The 23,695-nt window shown below is 50.3% G+C and overlaps 1 protein-coding gene across 4 annotated transcripts in view; it reads left to right on the top strand.

Moving 5' to 3' along the window:
• Window positions 1-5,506: 5,506 nt before the first annotated feature.
• RAPGEF1 (Rap guanine nucleotide exchange factor 1) overlaps window positions 5,507-23,695 on the top strand; it is a 135,509-nt gene continuing 117,320 nt past the window's right edge. The window contains exon 1 of one of the 4 annotated variants that reach the window (XM_072778415.1): window positions 5,507-5,657. In XM_072778415.1, the coding sequence (XP_072634516.1) occupies window positions 5,633-5,657 (25 nt within the window). In that variant the 5' untranslated portion in view covers window positions 5,507-5,632. Of the gene's footprint in view, window positions 5,658-6,417; window positions 6,629-7,147; window positions 7,170-8,023; window positions 8,064-23,695 lie in introns of those variants that run through there. The other 3 variants (XM_072778419.1, XM_072778417.1, XM_072778416.1) reach the window with 3 other exon arrangements.

The raw sequence follows: 23,695 nt of genomic DNA, 5'->3' as shown, positions 1-23,695 counted from the left end.
AAGGCTGTGGTTACCTTATGTGTCCTTAGAGAAAACGCATCTGTTTCATACCAGCTTCTGAGCACTCAGAGCAAGGATCCTGTTAACTGGCCCGAATCCCCACTGGCAAGAGAAAAGGCCAAACGTACCACGAAGCCAATCTGTTGCCTGCTGTGCTGGGGTCAGTCTGGGAGAAGCCACATTTAGATTGTGGAGTGATGTTCAGACATCTGTCCCCGCCTTTTTGAAGATGTCTGTGGACATTTCCCCAGTTCCCTGAGCTCTGACACCAGATCAGGATTAAGCTATTTGCAGGCTTGGGGCATGAGGGAATGTGGGGCCCTGGTGCTCACATGAACAAATAATGAGAAAATCTCAATGAAAACAAAATCACTAATGCCTTTAGAGTTACTAAAATGTTTGTCTCCCCCATTTGCACTTTCCTAGTGCTCCAAATTGACATGAATACTCCCATAACCAGACAGCATGGTGGGCATCCTCTGCTAGAACGTTCATCATAGCCAGTCCCATGGGAGAGCTGGCTGGGACCTGAGAGTCCCCCTACTCCCAGCTCCCTTGAAGCTTCTAAAGACCAGAGCCCCGTCTTGTTCATCTTTGTTTTCCTCATGAGGCCCAGTGCACTGAGGACATACACACTACAGGGATGGAATGAGATGGGATGGCATGGGATGGGATGGCATGGATGGCATGGCATGGGATTGCATAGGACAGCATGGCATCAGGATGAAAAGGGATGGAATGGGATGACATGGCATAGGATGGGATGGCATTAATGGATGGGAAAGATGACATGACATAGGGTGGCCTGGCATGAATAGGAAGGATAGAATGGGATGGCATGGCATCAGATGGGAGGGGAAAAACAGTACGGCATGGGGTGGGATGGAAAGGAAGGGAACAAAGAGCACCATGTAAAATACTGTGGGGCATGTACAGATAAGCTGAGTTAGGGAGGTTGTAGCACAAGAGTGAAAACATGAGTTGGAGCAGGCTGACCACTTACTAGGAATGGATCTTCGTGTTACCCACTCAGCCAAGGGGGGGTTGATAGTCACCGTAGAGGACAGAGAACTTGACCCACAAAGGTAGACCCTAGCAGGTGTGTTTGTACTGTAGAACCTCACCAGCCTGCCCATCCTGATTGGACCCCAACTGGAGCCAGTTCTGGTCTGTGGGCTGAGGTGGGAGTGGAGGGGACAGGGAAGTGGGTGGATAAGTGACAGGGGCTGCTGCTCAGGGGCTGCCGCTCAGGGGCTGCTGAGGGTTGGCACTTCAGTCCTACCCCTGAGACACCCCTGTGCTTTTCAATAAATTCTTCTGTTTGCCAAGCCATTATTAAATCGGTATCTGTAACATGTGACCCAAGACTCTCCGATCTAGACGCCTGCCCACCCGGGATTGCTGTGAGGATGGAGGCGGTGCCTGAGCCCACACCTGCCACAGGCAGCCCTTGCTACCATCACTGCTACTGTCATGCACTCTGCCTCCTGCTTTGATCTGCAGGCAAACTGCAGTGAAGCGATCATCTCCATCCTCAGGGAACTGTTTGTAGCTGGGGAGTCCGGGCACACACCTGTGAACTCATTGCCGACTGTCCAAGCTGAGCCCTGGAGCCAGCAGCCCCACTTTCCCCATTTTCTGCCTTCATCTCCGTTTTCTGATTCCTCTTGTCCTAATAGCCTAAGATGGTCTGCAATCGCCCAGGCGAGAATGTGAACCTTTCGGAAAGGGCTCCGCCTCAGATAGGCTAACCCAGCAGCCTCCTGGCCACCTGCCTAGCCATCCCTCCCCCTGTGGAGCCCGAGAGCTCTGCAGCGGTCAACTAGCTTGTCCCTCCTGGAATGTTGGGAGAAGGCCATGCGAACACTCATGCGGAGGTTAGCCGATCTCCTTCTATCTGCTGGAGTTGGTGCCACAGCAGATGAGCCAGCTCTAGTCCCTGTGCTAATAATGTATTTCATTTTCTATGTCTTATGTTTTGACACCTTAAAAACCTGCTGGCCTGGGAGAGACTGTCTTCCCAGGGCTGGCCAGTTCTCAGAGATGGGAAAGGGGGCACGCCTTTTAGCGCCTCTGACGCCCCAACCCAGGATATCCCCTGCCCTAAATCATCCCAGGGCCAGGCAACTGGAGTACCCCCCAACCCCCACACCATTTCCCAGAGCCTGTTGAGATTATTCCCACTAGTCAACCCTAAACTGTTTGCTCTTCCCTGCTGTGCCTTTCCAGAAGAAAGCCCAGTAAAGTCTCTGGCCTAAGCTTTCCCCCTCCCTGTTGCTTCTGCCCCCCCCCCCCGACCCCCCAGACTACCCAGGTGCTCCACACATGGCCCTACCAGGGATGGGGTGCCCCTCCTCCTGGGAAACACAAATAATACATTGCCAACAGCATTGGCCTCCCCTTTTTGCCCCTCCCCAAGTCACCTCTGTGAATTAAAATCCCAATGGGTAGAGCTACCTGGGTGGCTCAGCGGTTGAGCATCTGTCTTTGGCCCAGGTCGTGATCCTGGGGTCCTGGGATCGAGTTCCACATCGGGCTCCCTGTAGAGAACCTGCTTCTCCCTCTGCCTGTGTCTCTGCCTCTCTCTGTGTCTCTCATGAATAAATAAATAAAATCTTTAAAAAATAAAATAAAATCCCATGGGTACAAATGAGCCGACCCCTGCCTGTGTGGACTCATGCTGTCCTGAAGGCAACAGACATTAAACAGATCCAAGACACTAGAGCACCCCAGAGAGGTTGCAGCGTATGGGAGAGAAATGGGATGCCGAGAGCCTCTCAGCCATCTGAGATGGCGAGATGGTCATCTGTGGGCTTTGGCCCATCAGTGTGCCTCCCCCCAGTGCCGCTTTGCGCATCCATCCTCCCCCTCACCCAGATGCTAGTCCTATAGCATCCAGTAAAAGCTTTCCTGCACTTGCTGCTGTTTACTGGCCTGGCTAATTTATATATTCTACTCCTCCCCTGTGGTAACTGGCCCAAGATAGGCTTGCGACCCAGACTAGGCTAATGAGCCTGCTGGTTGGTGCCCAATTGGGCCGTGTGTGGAGAGACACTACTGGGGAAGAGAGCCAACCCAGGGATGCAATGCTGTGGTTTCAGAGCCTCGAGGTGGCTGTGTTGGTCCTGGCTGTATCCCTGATTTGCTAGTTTTGATGTCCAACAAACTCCCTTTTGCTCCAAGCAAGCTGAGCAGGGTTTCCAACCCCGAAATCAAGCTTCCTGGCCAGTATAGGGAGCTGGCCCCTTTGGAGGACGGCAGGAAGGGTCCCCCGTAGAAGTGGCAGATCGAGAAGTGAAAGATGACTAGGAAGCAGCTGGGTGGAGAGGAGAGAGAGAACATGGCACATAGGACGGGCAGCATGAGGGAAGGGTCCCAGGTGGGAGAAACAGGGCTTCAGGAATTTATTTGCTTCGTTAGCCTGTGTGTGTTGTTATGGTTACGCACACTTTTGATGAATAACCCTTGTTAAGTAAGATCTATCCATAAAGTAATCTATTGTCTGAAAATTCCTTGCCATTTGATATATCATGAGTCATTAAATATATTTGGTTTTGCTCTCATGAACCTCTGACTGGGCCTATTTATTTATTCAGTCTAATTTTCTATTTTGCACCTAGGATTTTGGACCTAAAATCCTGGCCTGACTCAGCTCGGAAGCCTAGAAGGCTTGGAGCAGCTTTGGGAGTGTCAGGGAGGTGGGTGTAGGGCCAAGGGCCAGTTTTGCCTGGCGATGCAGCTGCCAAGGGAGCTGAGTGGTGCCACTCCGGCTCAGAGCAGCCATTCATCAGCTCAAAAAGAGAAATGAATTTGTCAATCTTTGGCTTCGCCTTTGACCCCCCAGAGGGCTGGAGCTGACAAGTCTAGAAATGTGGCTGCCATCAGTTGCAGAATCAGTAAACCCACCAGAGTATGCAGGGAGATGGAAATAGGAACCTCTTACAATGTCATCCACCTCTTCCTTCTCCCTGCACCTCTCCCAAATCCTGTTCCTATCACCAGATTATTTAATTTACCCATGTGGGGGTGTGTGTGTGTGGGGGGGTGGCGGTGGCAGGGAACAGGAGGGAAAACTAGCTGAGTTGGTTTTGTGTTATTTCTTTGCATTCCAGCTCCGGCCAGGACAGCGAGCAGGAGGAAGGAGATTTTTCCACATACGAACATCCTTTGTGAGGCTAAAATGTGTTACTATGATGTATACCTGCATTATATGAGTTAACTTTGACTCCCCAAGTTGGAATTCTTTGGAGGAAAGAATCAATCATGCATGTTTTCACAGGACACAGCACCCAACACAATGCCTAGCCCTAGGAGGAGTCCTGATTCTTGAATCAATGACTTTTACTTAACTAGTCACCATTCCAGAAACGGTCCACACCTGAGCTCCCCAGATGGGGCGAGGCATATAAAGTCCCCATCTGCAGATCAAATGAGTAGAGCAGGCAGGGGTCAGTTATCCTAATGGGTTGGGCCCAAGCCTTGGCATGAAAGAGGCTTTGGGGACACTGAGCCCTGGGTGGGGTCCGGCCCAGACCTGGCCAGGTGGCTCCTGCCCTCAGCGCGTGCTGAGTGTCAGATGGGGGAGAGCAGGGGAGGTCAGGTAAGTCCAGGAGTGGGAGCCCCTGGGATAGCAGGGAGCACGGAGTCTGCAGTGGGTCCAGCCTAGGCCTGGCCAGGTGAGGGGCCGGGACCCAGGTGATGGACCTGGCGGGGCCTGTGGGCCAGCACGGGGCTCTGAGTCCCGGATGGGGTCGATCATGGCTCCGGGCATGAAGGTTAGAGTTTTGGAAAGAGGCAGTGTGTCCCGCTTCGGGGGGCGGTGGTGGGGGTGGGGGGGGGGTGGGGGTGCCGAGCTCTGGACAAGGGAGGTCACTGGGCTCTGGGTTGGGGGTGTCAGTCCCTGGCCCGGGCTTGGAGGCTCCACCGCAGTAGGGAGAGCTGTGTCTCCGGCGGGAGGGTCGGGACAGGCTCCCAGCCACGAAGAAGGTGCCGAGACCTGGTTGGGGGCGTCATTCCCTGGCTGTGGCGGGGAGATTCTGGCGGGCGGAGGCCCCTGAGTCCTGCGCGATGGGCGCAGCGGGTGGGCGGGGAGCGCGGCGCCTCGGGTCCCGCGGGCACCGCGCGGTGGGTCTGCGGCCGCGGTGTGGAGCGGGTCCCGTGGGGGCGCGGGCGCGGGTGGGTCGGTCGCCCGGGCCTGGACGCTCCGGGCCGGCAGGGGGCGCTGCGTGCCACGCCGGGGCGGGCTCCGCGCGGCTCCGGGCCGGCAGGGGGCGCTGGGCTGGGGGCGGCGCGGCGGGCGCCCGGCAGGGGGCGCTCTGGGCGCGGCGGAGGCGGCCGGGGCGGGCGGCGGCGGCGGCGGCGGCGGTGGCGGCGGCGGCCGGGAGCTCGCGGGGCCGGGCCAGCGGCGGCGGCGGGGGCAGCGGAGGAGGCGGAGCGGCGGCGGCGGCGGCGGCGGCGGCGGCCCCGGGGGCGGGGGGCGGGGGGCGGGAGCGCCGCCGGCCGAGCGCACAGGCCGCGGCCCGCGGAGCCCGCCATGCCGGCGCGGGAGTGAGGCGCGGCGGGCCAGGGCCGAGGAGCGGCGGCGGGGCCCGGCCCCAGGAGCGGCGGCCTCGGCCTCCGGCGCAGCCCGGAAATGTCCGGCCGGCTGGAGAAAGCAGGTGAGCGCGGGCGGGCGGCGGCGGGCGGGGCGGGCCTGCGCGGCGGGGGAGCCTCCGCCCAGGCCTGGGGCCGCCGCCCGCCGCCCTCGGCGCTCCGGGCCGGGATGCGGGGCGGGTCCGCGCTGTCCCCGCCGCCGAGCCCCCCCCCCCCGCCGGGCCCGGGAGCCCGTGGCTCGCGCCGAGGACGAGCCGCCGCCTTTGTGTGCGCCCGGGACCCTTGCGGCCGGCGCGGGGCAGGAGCGAGCCGGGTGCGGGGCGGCCCAGGCGCGGGGCGCGGGCGGGCGGGCAGGCGGGCAGGGGCGCTGTCGGAGCCCGCGGGGCTGGGCGCCGCGACTGGGGCTCGGGGCTGGGGCCGGGGCCGGGGCTCGGGGCCGGGGCCTGCGGGCGTCCGGGCGGCGGCGGCGGCGGCGTAGGCGGACCGGGCGGGCCAGCCCCGGAGCCCGGCGGACGCGGGGCGCTGCAGGAAGGACGTCCTGCGACCTTGGCCGAGGGTCTCCGCGCCCCGGGCCGCCCGCGGCGCCTCCCCGGAGTGCTCAGGACGCCCTGGCGGCTCCGCGGGACGGAGGGCTTGGCCCCGGGGCCCCGGGAGCGCGGCGGCCCGGCCGGGAGCCCGGCTCCCTTCCTGGCGGGCAGGGCCGGGCTGCAGCGCCGCGTCTCGGGCACGTTTCTCGGGTCCGGTCGGGCACGCCCGGTGGCCGCGGGCTGCTTTGCTTCTCCGCCCACGTGCCAGCCCAGAAGCACCTCGGGTCAGTTCGGCAGCGTTGCTCAGGAGCTCGGTGAACGGTGCCTCAGAACGGTGGGCGCTCCAGGGGAAGCGGGATTGAAGGTGTGACGTTAATGGGATTTTCTCCGATTGCAAAGATGCGTTCATTGTCAAAAACGTGGAAGTGGCGGAAGAGTGAAAAGCGAGCCAAAAAGCACCTGTGAGCATCCCAGGAGCCGCCTCCTGAAGCTCAGGCCGCTCCGATGAGGTGAACCGTCGTTCCTGTTCTCTGTCCTTCAGCACGGAGGCCTAAGGCCAGCTCACTCCGGCGGAGGTTCTCCCAGCACAGACTGGCCTCCGGCACCGCCTTCTGCCGGGGGCTGCAGCAGATGCAGAAACCTCTAAGTGCCCGCTCCAGAGAAGCCTGCCCGAGGCAGGGAGAGCCGACCTAGCATAACACCCCACCCGCAGGCCACCTGAAACACAGGGCAGCGGGAGGTGGAGTCCAGGCTTGGGCACCCGGGAAAGGGGGGCTTCACTGGTGAGGCCGTTGGGGACGGGACACCCTTTGTGCTAGGCTCCGTGGAGAGGGTAAGACGGGGTGGGGGGTCGGGGGCAGAGTGGAAGGGGCTGAGCAGGGGGCTGTGGGGCACTCAAGAGGCAAAGCAGGAGAGTTCTGAGGTTGGCAAGAAGACCAGGGCTGGCACTTCATGTGGAGCCAGCAAGAACTCCATCCTTGTGGTATTAGGCCTTTGGCTGTGATTCACGCACAGTCGTCAGGGGAGATGAGGACACTCCTGGAATGACAGGTACATCTTCCTGGTGGTTTCTGCTGATCATTGTAGGTGGACTTCCCTTTGCACTTCGACGAGATTTCTGTTGGTGTTTTCTAAACCTCCTACTCTTATAAGCCACCAGCAGCGTTTCATTGAAAAGAAAGGTCCGTGGGGGAAGTGGGGACCCCGGTTAGCAAGCAAACAGTCTCTGGTAGTTACGGAGCCTGATTGTAGTAAGCAATCATTGTCCGCCTCTGGGGGAGATCTTTTTGAGACTGTCCCTCCCGCTGCTCTAGAGGGTACTGACTTACTCATTCAGCAGAGCCTGGCTGTGGGAGGGGTCCTGCGCATCGCCTTCCTCTGAGACCCTACCGTTTCTTGGGGATGCAGAAAGGCAAGCCTCAGTTCGTGCTGTCCCTGGTCGTCTCTGCTCCAGGCCCCATGTGGGATCAAGACAGTCTGGGTTCCAGAGGGTGGCAGAGGGTCAGCTTCTTGGATGGTTCGGGGCCTGTCCAGTGAGGCTTGGTGGAGGAGGGTTGACATTGAAGGACCCAGGAAGAAGGCTAGGGCGAAGGCTGATGGGTCAGGGAGCTCCCTGGGGTGAGCTTGTGGGTAGGCCTGGCAAAGAGAAGAGGTTCTTCCCAAGAGCTAAAAGGGACAAGGGAGGGTTCTTCCCAAGCTCTGGACAAGGGAGGACACTGGACTCTGGGTTGGGGATGTCAGTTTTGAAAGGCCACACTGGCAGGAGATGTGTAGCTGCTCCAAGGCCACTTTGGGGGAACCAGTGATCTTGGTTCTGGTCGTGCACACAGGCATGATGCGTCTCATTTTGTTCAGTGCTTCCTTCCAGCAAGCATGTCATGTGCGGACGGTTGATGCTCCCTGATGTTTCTGGAGCTTAAATGCCTCTTCTGCCTGTGAACAGAGGTAACTGGCTGGTGGCTCTGGGCTGGTTTCAGTCCATAGACATGTTGTGTTTGATCCATACACATTGTTGAAAAAAGAACTAGCGGCCAGTATTTAAAAATCAGGAAATCACTCACATATCTCAGCTTTCTGGTTCTCCTGAGTGAAGAGGTAGCTCTAAGGCCTTGTTTCGTTCGTACAAGGCAGCATGGACGGGGGCCCCACCACTCCTGCTGCCAGCCACTGCTCTGATTCCTGTTTCCCACTTGGGCTGTTGACATTTGAGTCTGTGGCCCCTTCCTTGGAGAAACCATTTGTGTTTGTTTGCTTTTCATCTGGACTTTGAAATCTTTGCCCCATTCCTTCATTGATTCATTCCTCGGTCCCTCCATTCGGCACTGATTTTGTGTAGGCTCCGTCAGGCTCCACACGAGGCTCTGGAGATGCAGCGCTAGACTCAGTAGACATCGCAGTGTATAGCCCAGGCACTGGCTCTGGCAGTGTGGGGAGCACGGGGGAGCTCAGGAAGGGTCACATCAGGCTTGTAGGGGTGGGTGTTGGGGAGCCAGTTCTGTGAGGATTTGAGATTTAGAGTGAGACTCGGGTGAGTTGAGTTAGCAGGGTGCAACAGAGGGATGGGAAAGAAGGTGGCTTCAGTTACGCCGTGTTCATCAGAGTCTCTCTTGCTCATTCGTGCCTTCATTCCTTCACCAGATAGTTGATCCAGCATCTCCTAGGGGCCTGGACCTCTTCTGGTCCTTGGAATACAACAGAGATCCCTGCCTCCTGGGCCTTACCTTCTCACCAGGAAAGATAATCAAAGTAGATACGTGATATGAAGATGTAAATTATGCAGGTGTTTGTTTTTTTAATTCTCTTTCCCTGGTCTGTGTTCCCAGCAGAGCAGTCCGTCTAGGAGTTTTATCACTCATCAACACCCTTGGCCAGCCCTGTAGGCTCCCTGTGACCCTGAGCTGTTCACTGGGGCTGACATGGTGGCAGGATGACTAGACCAGTGCACCGCCAGAGGACAAAATAACTTTGGCATCTCAGATTTAAGTGTACATTTTACAGATGTGTGAAGAGTCTTTGATTAGAAAGAAAATTGTACACCGACTGTATTCACAGTAACTTTCTGTCATTACATATTTTTAGAACAGAGGAAAGATGCAAGTACTGTCACATGAGGCTGTAGACTTTTGGCTTGGTAAAGAGTTCTTGTCGATCAGCAGTCACTGTATTTTTATCAATTTTAAAGCTTCTTTCAAATTTTACACTTCCTTTCCCCCCCACAATTAACAGTCTTTGTGGTCAAAATGAATCCAGTCAACAAATACAACATTTTTTATGGCACCTGGTAGTCCTTCATTCACTCACACCTGCAACACTCAATTGAGTCCCTCCTTGTTGGCAAACACCGTGACACCTCACAGTGGCAGAGTCCGCAGAAGGCTGGCCCTTCCAGGGTCACAGTCCAAAAGTAACATCAAAACAGTCTTGAACATCCCTGCAGTGTCCTGTGGTTTTGAGAATGCAGTGAGGGACCCAGTCATCTCACTCCGTTCTCAGGACTGGCCCTGGGCGGGGGACGGGGCGGGAGTAGTGGGTTATTTTGCACCTGAGGGCAACTAAGATCCTGGGAAGCTTGGTCACTTTTGTGGGGGCGGGGGGACTATAGCCCCATTGCGGTACAGTGGGGAACCGACCCCAGTGGTCCCCAGCCGCCTTTCTGCCTTCACAGAGCACTGCTTAGAGAGTCTCCATGGTGCTTGGGACATAGTAGCTTTCCATCTTAATTCCTGTTGATGTTTCGTTTCTTTTCTGATCTTACCAAAGGCAGGAGGGGGACCTCAGTTAAATTAAGGTAGGCCCAGGGCAGTCTTTAGGCTGCATATGAGACTAATGATACCAATAACATTAGCAGTCCTATCAGGAGAGAACTAGTATGAATGCGGGCTATGTTTCACAAAATTAGCCACAGCAACCCCAAAGGTTTCCTGGTCTCCTGAGCAGCTGTTGGCAGAGGTGGTTTGAATGGGATTCCTTGTAGCCGACAGACCTGATAGGAGGCCTATAAAGATGAGTCATGTATGAGCTTGCAGAAAAATCATTTCCCAAATTAGCCCGGATTGCAGAATGCCTTGAGCATGGGGCTGGGTCTTACCTCAGGCCAGCTGGATGTGTTCCCCGTTGCCATAATAAGATGACGCACTGGGACGAGCAGCGGGCCCAGTAGCATCGCCAGCTACCCCGCCCGTGGAGCAGCCGACTGGGTGACTGGGCGCCACGCTGCTGGGACAGGTGTTCCTCTGATCCGTCACCCACCTTGCCCTAAAGGCTCTTTTATGATTAAAAAAACAAAACCCATAGTTTGTGAGTTATTAAGGGATCTGTCATCGTAGTTTCTGGCTCTTTGTTTTAAGCCATTTGACTAAAAATTGGAGGCCTGTCATTGTGACCTTGGGGAGTCCTTTCCCTTTTCTGGGTCTCATTTTCTCCATCAGTGCTCTGAAGGGTCAGGATTCTGAAATTAGTGCTTTCCTGTTTTGTTTGAAAGCAGCAGGTCCTTTTCTATTTTTTTTTTTTAAAGATTTTATTTATTTATTAGAGAAAGAGAGAGAGAGGCAGAGACACAAGCAGAGGGAGAAGCAGGCTCCATGCGGGAGCCGGATGTGAGATCCTGGGTCTCCAGGATCACGCCCTGGGCTGAAGGCGGCGCTAAACTGCTAAGCCACCAGGGCGGCCCAGCAGGTCCTTTTCTAAACCTAAGGGGGCCATTAGATAATGGGTAATGGGAGCCACTTTGAGGACAGTGAATCTTTCGTGCTCAGCTGTGCCGCCAAGGATCCTTCTTGGGTCCTCCACCAAACAGTGTGAAAACCCACTTCCTAGCTGTGCTCAGCCTCCTCTACCAAAACCAGCTAGCTCTGGTCTCCGAGTGTCTTCTCTTCCTCCAGCAGATAATGAATCCCATGGGAAAGCCCCAAATAAACACTTGGGTAGAATGGTATTGTTTAGCTCATTCAGAAACCAGAGCCTTGCTTTCCTTCCTGAAAGTTAAAAATCAACAAATACAGTCTTGACTAGAGCATTAGCTTCTTGAGGGAGTGTGCCCGTCTGGTCCCCCCACGGGCTTGCCTTTGCTGCAACTAGAATGTAGAATGTTGCTTGAAGAATGAATGGATTTAGTTGATATAATCATAGAATGAATTTAGGTCTCTGATTCCAAGTCTCAGAATTATTATTATTTTTAAATATTTTCCTTTTAAGTAAACTCTACATCCACTGTGGGGCTTGAACTTACGACTCTGAGATCAAGACTCTCACACTCCACTGACTGAGCCAGCAAGGCTCCCCAAAATACCTTTAAATGGAGCTTCTGGGTTTTGAGTTGCCAGTTAGAATGTTTCTTGGTGACTTAGTAAGACCTATAATCTGATCAGGATCTGCAGATAGTTGGGGGTTTGTGTTAACCATGTACATTGATGGCTATTTTAGTTCAGTTTCCTGAGTGCTTTGGTGAGCTTTTTCCTCATCTCATAGTGAGGCTGAGATCAAAGTCCCAAAACACTCAATTGAGAAAGCTCTACAACACAATGAGAGACTGAGCCATACTCAACTCTGATACTGTGATGGTCAGGCAGCTGCCGACCGGTCTGTGCGGGTCTGTGGGACGCAGAGGGACAGAGTCCTCTCAGACAGTACTCGTGCGCATTAAACAGTTGTGACTCTGCCTTTCATTTACAGACCACTGGCATACGCCAGTTGTTCTGCTCAGCCTGCTGCCCACAACCAGGTCACGATGAGTCCCTGTACCTACTTATTTTTGTCAGTTGGCCTCTGAGTGTTATTTAGGACACGCTGCCTGCACCATCAGCTCTGTTTATGGTACATGCTCCCTGAGGGGGGTAGGAGAGCTGTGGACTGGTGGGGTTTTCCTGGCTCCCCCTTTCTTCTTTGTCAAAGGCCTTAGGCAGAATCTCTCATGTCATATCCTCCTCCTCTGTGGGCAGAGATGCAGTGGAGAGATTTACCTACTGGATTGAAAGTCTGCTATCTGATGGTCACTGTTCCTCTTCATCCCCACCTTTTTCTTCCAGGCTGTGGTTCTGAAGATTGATGATGGTTCTCTGAACCAGTCCCGACTGCAGTCCAGACTGTGTCTTTTTAAAATACTGTTACTGGCCCTCAACAGCTTTGACCCTCTGTTCTCATTAGTTCCTTAAAGGTGATCTTTCTCCTTGTTTTTCACTGGCTTGCTGGCACCACACAGTCATTTTACTGCAAATTAAGTTTTGTCATCAGCAAACTCTGCCCCACTTTTAAAGCATGGAAGAAATGGAGTTGTCAAGCACAGGGTGGCTTGTGGTGCTTCCCAGGGTGGGAGACAAGAGGGCGGAGTTCAGGCATTCGGTTTCTAGCTTTTCAAAAATTTGTGCCATCAGTGTGGACTTGACAGATGTGGCTCCCAGCCGCATGCCAAACTGTTGAGAATGGCAGCCCGCCCATGGCCTCCTTGAGCAGGCCTGTGATGCTGGCAGCCTTTGGGAGAAGGTAGATGTGGATGTAGAATGAAAAGAGAGACAGCGGAAGTCCAGTGCAATGGAATGGATCTGAACTGCCACTTAGTTGGCCCAAAACAAGCAAACAAAAAACCTCCAAAACTTCTGTTTGGAAACAATGGTTCTATTTATTTGCTGGTTATGGATAATCACATGTGCCTCTCCTTCACACAACTGCTTGTGAATAAATAGATGGATGATTGTGCATAGGTCATGGATCTGGCTACTCTTGGCTCCTCCTCTCAATAATAAGTGCAAATAATAACAGCAGCTAACTTTCATTGAGCACTTACCACTGGTACATTACCCGTACCAGTCTCTGTGCTGCATGCTTTACACACGTGGTCTCATTTAATCCTTACAGAGGAACTTCTCTTTCTGCAGAGGACAAAACTGAGACACAGAGCTTTTCTTTTGTGCCTAGGATCCTGAGATCCAGAATAGCTGAGATTTGCCCATGGTCGTGTGCTCAGTGGGGGCCAAATTGCAACCTCAGCCCATATGACTACTTCCCATTTATCTGTATTTTTGTTGGCTGTGATGACATGATTCTCTTGACTGTTGTGATTTGGGTAGATATGAGCCTCCACATTTCCAGGGACCCCGCTGCCACTGAGGCAGCCGCTAGTCACTAGCTGCTAGACACTAAAAGTGCCACTAGGTAATGCTGATGGGGATGTTGGAGGAGACATTGGACCTGGCTCTCCTGGTCGCTCCAGCTCATGAGGAGGGACCAGGAAGGCCTGCTTCATGCTGGGTGACCTGGGGCAAATGACTTAATCTTTCTGAGCTTCTGGCACCTCTGTTGTAACCCAGTGGAGTGGACAAAACCCATCTCAGGACCCTTTCTTAATGCTAATTCTTTGTGAGCCTAGTCTGCAGTATAAAGTGGGGGGGAGTTAGATGTATTGAGTTGTTTCGTTGGTTTTTAATGACACTGATACTGCGGGGCACTTAACTATCGTCACAGTAAAACTTACATAATCCTTTATAACTTTCAAAACACTTCTGTAGACATGAGGTGTTTTGCTGTTGTTTTGGGTTTTGTTCTTTAGTTATGATAAAATATTGGAGTCATATGGCATTTTTAATCTCTGTTGAAGAGGACAACAGCTCACAGTTGCTGGGTATTTCCTGTGTGCTAGGCACTGCTAGGAGCTTTACCTTTAGATAGTGGATGATTTGATTAGTTTTGTTCTTGTAAAGAGAGCAAAATGACAGGTATTGTGCACATTTGGCAGTTGAAAAAAGGGAGGGGACATGGTGAGAAGTGACTAGATGAGGTCACGCGCTGAGTGGGAGGCAGAGCGCTTCTCTTCCCCTCCTCCTCTGCTTGTGTTCCCCAGATCCAGAGTCTAGTGCTGGTCCTCTACAGAGCCACCAGGAGGCTGGCCTGAAGCCACCCTCAGTGTCTTTTCTTTGGCATCCCCTGGGGCTTTCCAGCCCCTCTGAGGGCCCTGAAGATGTGTCCATATCTCTCTACAGGGTTTTGAAGTAGCTTCTGGTTTCTCAGAGGTGACTAAAAAAGTGAATTTGCTAAAAATATTGTATGAGAATCTGCTTTGGATGTGAACAATGCAGAGAGGTCCTTACTTGAAATAGCTCCATCCGCCCACCTCCCCACCCACCTACCATCCGCCCATCTATGTGTTAGTGGCTGAGTACTCCCTGAGTGCCAGTTGTCTGCCAGGGCAGGGAAGGGTACTGAGAAGAAGATCAAAGGCATCTGTACCCTTAGGGAGTTGACAGTCTGGCCACCACCTGTGCTATGTGCAGGAGACTTTTGACTTAGGCTTTCATACTCTCAGTGTTCATCCATGTTGGAAGCAGCCTGAGCCCAGCCTGGAGGTCAGGAGACCCGCCTCATGGGCCCCAGCTCTGCATGCAAGCACCAGATCTGTGCACCTCTGAGCCCTCAGGCTCCCCATCTGCGAAATGAGAGGCTGGACTCAGGAACAGTGATGGAGGCATGGGCCTCCAAGTCCTACAGCTGTGGATTGGCATCCAGCTCTCCCATAGGATGGTTGTGGGATCTTGGATGAATTGCTTTGCCTGTGTAAGTCTCTGTTCTATTATCTGTAAAATGGACAAAATCATAACCAGGCCTACCTTATGGTCTTGAGGAAAGATTAAATGAGATGATGTACATAAAGCGTATTAGCAGAGTCTTGACACATTAAGTGCTCATAAACATTAGCTTTTGTTCTTCCCTAATATCCTCTTCTGCTCTAAAATGACAGTTTCTTAAAAAAAAATCATATGTAGGTGAAATTCAGACCTCTGTGCTCATGGAAGATGGGGAGCAGGCTATTGAGGTATTTCCTTCCAGCGTGTGTGTGTGTGTGTGTCTCTCTCTCTCTCTCTCTCTCTTTACATTTGAGAAAGCTGAATTCCAGGGAATAGATTTTTGTAACTAATAAACCTCCAAAAAGATCATTTATAGGGGGAATAGAAGGCATTTCATTTCAGCTACACATGGCCCTAGCACATGTGGGTAGGTTGATGATAGTCCTGATTATATTCTTTTTAAAGTCTATGTGGAAGGAATAGGCCCATCTTCATGGGTAGCAGCTTATCTCAGAGTCACACTGTATCTTTGCTTCCTCCCAAGTTTCTCCTTGCAGGGGTGACTCTCAGGACTCATTAAACCATCTTTGTTCAGCTCTGAAGGTGAAAGGACCCAGTATGGTGTTTTTGTCTTGTGACAGTTAAAATGCCACAAGCTGTTTGAGGTCCTCTTGTACAAGTCACTTACAAATCGTGTTGAACGCCATGAACAGGTGATTTCATACCCTGATTTTTCTTCCTTGATAATTTTTCACAATTAGGATAAATTGAGAAATCCTGACGTATTGTTCTGAGTCTCCCCTCACCTGCGTCCCCCTAGGCTCTTGTGACAGGTGAAAGGAAATGTGTACAGTGTCCTTGCAGGTTTGTCACTGCAGCTCACTCAGCACAGGGCTCTTTGCAGAGAGCCCAGAGACCAATCAACCCTTTTCACTTTCTTTAATCACTGGGTCCTGAAGCTACAGAACCTCTCACTTAATTAGCATAACCACACTAATTTGTGCTCCTGCCTCAGCTTGTCAAGAGTGCCTTACAAATATTAATTCACTGAGCTCATCAGAAAACCAAAGGCACAGATCAAAAGCATGCTTTCCTGCATGATCTATCCTTGTTTTTTCTGTTCACTGGGAGCTGTCTCTATTAATTACCCTAAATGTGCAGGGTTGTAGACTGCAGTTTTTATATTTGACCAAGATAGGAATTGGGCTAAGTACCTGGACCGCATTTCAGCCCTGTTTCCTAGCTCTGGCTTGGTAGGTGAGGAAATTGTGTGGACTAAAATCACCATGGGGGACATACCACTGGGACTGCTTGGAACTGAGGCATCTTTGAGCGATGGAGAGAACTGGCCTGAGTGTCTGGCACTGGCACTGCCAGAGGCCCGCTGTGCCCTGTGGGGCAAGCCACAATCCCTCCCTGGACCTTGGAACTAGAGTTAACAATTCCTGAATTTTTTGAGATCATTAAGTCCTACTAAGTATCTGGTGGAAGCACTGTAGACCCTGTCCCCAGGGAGAAAGATTCATTTTATGTGTTGTGGACATGGTTCTGCCCGCTCTAAATTCCTTCTACTGTAGGAGAAATAATAATTAGCAAACACTCCACATCTCGAAAAGTTTGAATGGAATCTCACGTATCCGAAATAATCAGGACTTAGTTTCTCCTAGTTCAGTCAGACCTGGGTTCAGATGTAATAATTACACATTCCTGGAGTTTTGTGAGGGTTCCACGAGATGATGCATGTAAGTCAGCATAATGTTTATGTGGATAAAAGGAGAAATTCTTTTGCAGGGCACCTGGGTAGCTCAGTGGTTGAGCATCTGCCTTTGGCCCCGGTCATGATTTTGGGGTCTTGGGATTGAGTCCCACATTGGGCTCCCCACAGGAAACCTGCTTCTCCCTCTGCCTGTGTCTCTGCCTCTCTCTGTGTCTCTCATGAATGAATAAATATTAAAAAACAAACAAACAAACCCTCTTTTGCCTTCTGCATGAACATTTTTTTTTTTTTAATTTACATGCAGTAAAACTGACCTTCTTTTGGGTGTACAATTCTCTGAATTTTACCTCATCTCTAGATCTGTGTAACCACCATGACAGCCTTGCTGTCTCTTTGGTTCCATCTTGCTGTCTTTTTGTGGTTAGACCCTTCCCCTACCCCTGACATCCAGCAGCCATTGATCTGTTCCCCATCCCTGTAGTTTCGCCTTTCCCAGAACATCACCGAGTATGTAACTTTGGAGATGGGCTTCTTTTACTCAACATAGTGGCTTTGAGATTCATGAAGTTGTTTTTATCAGTATTTTACTCTTTTTTATCGCCGAGTAGTATTCCATTGTATACACATAGTCCATGTTTATCTACTTAAAATTTGACCTTGGTTAACAACTAGATCTGTTTTCTGGAAATAGATAAAGATGGCATTTGATTAACAAAAATCAGGCAACCCAATTAAAAAACTTGAGTAGACATCTCCAAAGAAGACACGCAAATGGCTAATAAGAACATAAAAAGATGCTCAGCATCATCAATCATTAGGGAAATGTAGATCAAAACCACAAATACCACCTCATGCCCATTAACATGGCTGCTTTCAAAAGGGAAAAAAAAAAACAGGAAATAAAACAAGTATTGATGAGGATGTATAGAAACTAGAGCTGTTGGCACAGGCTGCCATCCTTCTACACGCACAGCTCTGGAGGCATACCTCTGACCCTGGCTCTAGGGCTTGCTGAGACCCCTTCTCCCTCAGTTCCAAGGTCCTTGGCACTCTAGTTTTTGCCCTTCATGTGGCATAGTGGCCACAGAGATGACATACAGAGATTGCCTGGGCAGGGAAAGGCCCAGAGACTTCATGGAGAAGAAGTTGGGACCCAGTTACCACCAAAAACCTGGTGAACCCATCCCAGCTGAGGGGACCAGTCATTGAGGAAAGAAGCAGATGGCTTCTTCTAGGTTGTTCCATCCATGGGAGCAGTTCCTCATTACCTAGAATAGAGTTGATATAGGACATCTCTGTGTATAACTCCAGATCCTCTCAGGCTCACCTGTCATTTAATCCAGCCATTGCTGCCCAGATCAGTTCTGCATAGGCACCAGCCAACTGCACATGGGTGTCACATGGCCCCTTTCCAGGGCTTCTCTTTAATGCTGCAGTGTGGGAGACTATAGAAATCTACTTGGCATGTACAACCGGGAAGTGCCAGGGACTTAAAACTTTTTGAGGCAAACTGACCGGTAAAGATGAGAACCAGTGGACAACTGCTTTTTCTTTCATCATCAGATCAACAGTCTGAAGACAGAGTAACTGAAACTTTGTCTTCAACTTCTCAGAAGGTCTGTGGGATTAAGAAAAGATTTTTTTTTTTTTGAGTGAAGCCCAATGGGGTGAGGGCCTTGAACTCAGGACCCTGAGATCAAGACCTGAGCTGGGATCAAGAGTCAGATGCTTGGGACACCTGCGTGGCTCAGCAGTTGGACGCCTGGATTTGGCTCAAGTCGTGATCCCGGGATCTGGGATCGAGTCCTGCATTGGGCTCCTGTGGGAGGTCTGCTTCTCCCTCTGCTATGTCTCTGCCTCTCTCTCTCTCTGTCTCTCTCATGAATAAATAAATAAATCTTAAAAAAAAAAAAAAGATGCTTAACCGACTGAGCCCCCTGGGCACCCCAGTCTCAGATCTTTGATCATGCCTCCTTGTGCTTGCCCGTGCCTCATTCCTGCCCTCTGAGGTCACACTCTTCCACTCCTCAGTAGTGTTTGCACATTAAAAAAAGAAATTGGAACCATTGTGCACTATTGGTGGGAATGTAAAATGGTACAGTTGCTATGGAAAACAGTATGGCAGTTCCTCAAAAAAATTAAAAACAGAATTACCATAAGATATAGCAGTTCTTCAGAGTATGTAACCAAAAGAAATAAAAGCAAGATCTCAAAAAAATATTTGTATACCCAGGTTCATAGCAGCATTGTTCACAATAGCCCAAAGGTAGAAGCAACTCAAGTGTCTAATGATGGATGAATAAATAAAGTGTGGTGTATACACACAGTGGAACATTATCCAATCTTAAAAAGGAATGAAATTCTGACACATGCTTCATCATGGATGAACCTTGAGGACATTATGGTCAGATGAAATATGCCAGTGACAAAAGGACAAATACTGTAGGATTTCCACTAGTGCAAGATACCTAAAGGTAGTCCAAATCATAGAAACAGGAAGAGAGTAGAATGGTGGTTGCAGGGGCTGAGGGAAGGGAGAATGGGGAATTATTGGCTAACAATTTTTAAATTCAGTTTTATAAAACAAAATAATTATGTGGCTGGATGGTAGTGATAGTATGTAACAGTGTAAATGTACTTAATACAGTTGAACCATGCACTTGAAAATGCTTAAGATGATAAATTTTACATTACATATGTTTTACCACAATTTATAAAAAATTACTATGGTTAACATATTCTTCAGCATTTATTTACATAACCATTTAATCTTAAATATCTTTATAAGTTATATTAAAATGTTAAAAGCCACTATGGAAAATGACAGGTATATTACTGGGCAACAGTGCTCATGGTAAAAATGACCTCGGTTTAATCCATTGTGTCTTGAGCTGGGAAGAACTAGAGCTAGTCTGTAAACACTTGTGGGACACCATACTTTGGGATTCCCTAAGTGCAGTGTGACTCCTCTAACTGGGCATATCCCTTGAGGAGACCTGTGTGATTATGAGATTTGGTTCCTATGGGGTAGGTAGCTTTTAAGCCAGGATGGTTCCTGTACCTACCAACCATGGATCTTGTTGCCTTGGACCTGAGCCTCTCAGCTATGCCAGGCTCCTTCAAGGACAGCTCACAGAGGGTACTCTCCAGTGCTGTCCCCTGGCAGCCTGTTGTTCCCACCCTGTATTTATCTGAATAGACCAGTGCCAAGGGCGGCCCGTGGAAGCCCAGGGAGCCTGAACGTGTGGTTGAGCCCCAGAGCCTGGTGGGTGTTGTAGACTGGCACATGGTGAGTGCTTAGTGCATGTCAGCTCTTAATAAAGACTCTCACGCTCCCCCGTGGCTTCCATCTGAGACTGCCTAGATACCATTGTTGGCACGTACTATGAGTTGACAACACAGATGGCGTTTACTCCAGCACCATTTGGCAGGATTCCAGGCTATCGGCCCCATTCATGAGACGGTATCACTGACCTGGTGGGGAGGGAAAGATAATCTATAGAGAAGCAAGGTCAAGTCTTTCTCCAAGAATTTTAAGGCCAGGCAGACTCTGTTAGATGAAATCGTGCCTCCATTTGGAGTTGCCACCTCGAGATTGCCATGACAGGGTCTCTGGTCCCATGGGTATCATTAACATGTCTCTGTGAATCTGGGATGATAGGCAGTTACTGTGTTGTTTTGATACTATGGCACCAACACATGTAAGACATATTATTGACTTAACACTTTTCAGGAAACAAAAAAATACATTGGCAAGATAGATTATAAAAGAGCATACCCTGATTTCAAAAGTTAAATCATAAAGAAATATACTATCTTAGATTCAGGGAAATACAATGTGAAACATTGACTAATTTTTTTAGCTGGTTTCTTGAGCACCTACTGTCTACAGTTCATGGCAGTAGATGCTGGGGACATGGTGGTACATAAGTCAAGGCCCCTATTCTCATGGTGCTCACTGCAACTGGTTCAGCCTCTCCTCTCCAAGTAACACCTAGCCTTTGATTGAAGAGTCAGACTCTGGAGCTTATAAATGTAGCTCTATTCTAGTCTCACAGTTAGGTGTCTGGACACCAGAGGAAAATTACTTTGAGGATCACTGTGTTCATGTAGACTGTGACAGATGGGGTGATGATCATGCATTCCGGCTTACACCTGCTGTCCTGGCATAGTTATTAATAGCATCCTCCCTATCACTCTCAAGAGTGTCCTGGTTTGGATGGGAAAACACTGAGGGAGGCATCATTTACAACTGCTGAGTTCCACATTTGTGTTGGAGAGGGTCTTGGTTTGCAGTGAGAGAACTATTTCAAAACTAGGGTCTGTTCCAACACAGGATCAAGCCCAGAGAAGCCACAGGAGGGTCAGCTGAATTTGGTTTGGGTCCCATTCTCCCTGTGGGCATCTGCCACTTCGTATGTTCCAGTCACTCAACTCATGGGAGCATCAAAATCTGGGATAGTTTGGTTTTTAAAATGATAAACATGTACATAAAACAATCAGAATGTGTTTTCCTTATGAAAATTAGGTTAACCAGATCTTAAATTAATATTCTTTGGAATGGGTAGAAAGGATGTTAGTGTTTTTGTCAAGCCTTACAAGGAAAGTTGGAAAAATAATTATATAGCAACCCCAGTCTAGGTTAAGTTGGACTGGGATTTTGTTTTCCGTGTTGCTATAGAAAGGAGTATGGGGATTGAACTTTGGTAAGAAATTTCATTTTTATTTAAGTGATATATTTGATATTTATTGAAGACAGCTGGTAAGACAGGAAGCTTTGTGTTTACGATAAATTGGTAGCTTGCTGCCTGTTATGGTAGCAAGTATTGATGACAAGATCCTCTACAGCCGATGGTCCCTGTCCTGAGGACCTGTGAGTCTCCCAAAATGCTGCCCACCTTTTGTAGTGGGTCTCAGACTTCAGCACCTGAAGGTGCTGGGCTCTAGCCCCCAGTTTCTGATTCACTAGGGCTGAGGTTGGCCTGAGAATTGGCATTTCTAACAAGGTCCCCAATGATAATGCTGCCAGGAGGGTGGATGAGTGGGGGACACCCTCAAATCACTGCTTACGGTCAAGTATGGAGAGGATGGAAGGGGTCTCAGGAATTTGACCTAAAATGTTGTCCTTAGAATATAGAGGAGTGAGGATATAAGATAGAATTTCTATGCATTGATGCCGGGAGCTCTGCTACACACCTATTTAACCATCTTGAGAGCACTGCTGGTAGGTAGTGCCCCACTTTATAGATGAAAAGATGAGGCCCAGAAAGGCTTATGAGATTTGCCCAGCCGGCACATGGGAGAGCTAGGCTGAAACTGCTGCTCGCTGCTCAGTACTGAAACCCTCATGAAATGAGTAAATGTCAAAGGCATCACAGAGTGAAGATGATTCCAGTAATAGAAGCACGAGTGAACAGTGAGAGAGTGACTGTGTTGACACCACTTCTACTTGGCAGTCCATGCTTTTGTCTGTAGTAATAGGTAAAAAGCAGTGGTCTAATTAGCTCTGACAAGATGGCCAGAAGATTGACAGTTAATGAAGAAATTCTTTGATGAATCTCACAGTAAATGTATATTGTGCCTCAGAATATTAGCTAATTAATTAGGTTGATGTATTAGCCATCATTAGCGAGACATTTTAAAACTACACATCTGGAACTTGAAGACCAAGTGCAAAAATTTAGATGATATTTAAAGTCACCCAGCATTCACTTTAGGGCTTGAAACATGTGGTGGTGAATGTTTCCAAGCTGCTCCTGAGTTGTCTTACTGTATACAGGTGTCCTGGTAACATAAAGACACGCCCATCTCAGCCCTATTCTGGAGCACCTCTTTCAAACTCCTAGGGCTGAGTCCTCATTTCTTCCTCAGCAGTCCTAGCCTCATGTCTTTTTATTATTATTATTATTATTTTATTCATGAGAGACAGAGAGAGAGAGGCAGAGACATAGGCAGAGGGAGAAGCAGGCTCCCCTTAGAGAGCTAGATGGGGGACTCGATCCCTGAACTCCAGGATCATGCCCTGAGCAGAAAGCAGAGCTTAACTGCTGAGTCATCCAGGCGTCCCTAGCCTCATGTCTTTAAGTGCCATCTAAATCCTGATGATTTCCAGAATCTCTATTTCCAGCCCCAAACTCTCCTCTAAACTACAGACTGCCCACTTACTATCCCCTCAGATGTCTCTAGGATTCGGAGGTAACGCTCATAGACCAGAGCTCGTTGTTCTCCACTTCGCCCCTTGCCTAACTGGCTCCTTCTGGGGTGCCCATGACAGTAAATAATGCCATTTTTGACCTAGTTGTTTAGGCTCGGAAATCCTGGAGTCATCCCTGACGACTCTCCCAACCCATGTCCCATGCTCTGTCAGTCCTATGGGCTTGCTTTCGATGTACCTGCCTCCTCTCTGCCACTTACTCCACGCCACCGCTGTCTCTCCTGGACTGCAGAGGCCCCTCCTAACTGGCATCTTGGTTTCCACTCCTGCCTCACAATCATCCAATCTTTATTAAACTGCCAGAGTGTTTGTTAGATCAAATTAGGTCTGTTCACAGTTGCCAAATAGCTTCTTCTCAGGTTGTGTGGTCAGTCCACGGTCCTTACCAGGGCCTGTGGCCTCCTATGCTCTGGCCCCCGAGCACGCTTTTGAGCTTTTCCTTCAAGTGTTCCTGGAATATACCAAGTATATTTCTGCCTCTGGGCCTTTGCACTCACTGTTCCCTCTACTTAGACTTTATTTCCCCTGGTAGTGTGGTGTGCCTCCCGGGAGCCCGTGGTCAGCAGCCGCATCCAAATTCTGCATCTGTCATTCGCTGGCTGTGTGCCTTGGAGAGTTGCTCACCCCTCCTCCTCTTAAAATCCATTTTCTCATAGAAGTGGCCAGTGTTTGGGTTGTTGTGTGCTCCTGATGGGAAGCACTTAGATCTTAAGTGCCAGGGAACCCTGGTCTGCCCTTCTGTATGTGTTTCTGCCCTGACTCCTTCTGGCTCTTGTTTGTATGTCAGTCACAGGGGCCTCTCCAGCCATGGTCCCCTCAGGCCAGCCTTTTCTTTTACTTTCCTTTTAATGGAGCATTTGTTAGCTGCATTTTGCAATCTTTTCCCTTATTAGGAGGTAAGGTCTTGTCAGGTGCCATTTCCCCAGATCCCAGAGGGTGCCTGGTGTAGAGCTGAAGCTCACTGATTTTTGTTGAATGAGTGGTTTTAAAGGCCCATGTTGGGTGTGGGCTCAGCCTCTTACTAGAGGGGTGTGCTTCTCAGAGGGCTCGGAGAGCCTAACTAGGGGTGACTCTTCTCGTGCCCATCCGGCTC

The sequence above is a fragment of the Canis lupus genome, chromosome 16, assembly GCF_048164855.1.
Source record: "Canis lupus baileyi chromosome 16, mCanLup2.hap1, whole genome shotgun sequence".
Lineage (NCBI taxonomy): Eukaryota > Metazoa > Chordata > Mammalia > Carnivora > Canidae > Canis > Canis lupus.
This window is presented reverse-complemented; position numbering and strand designations above follow the sequence as displayed.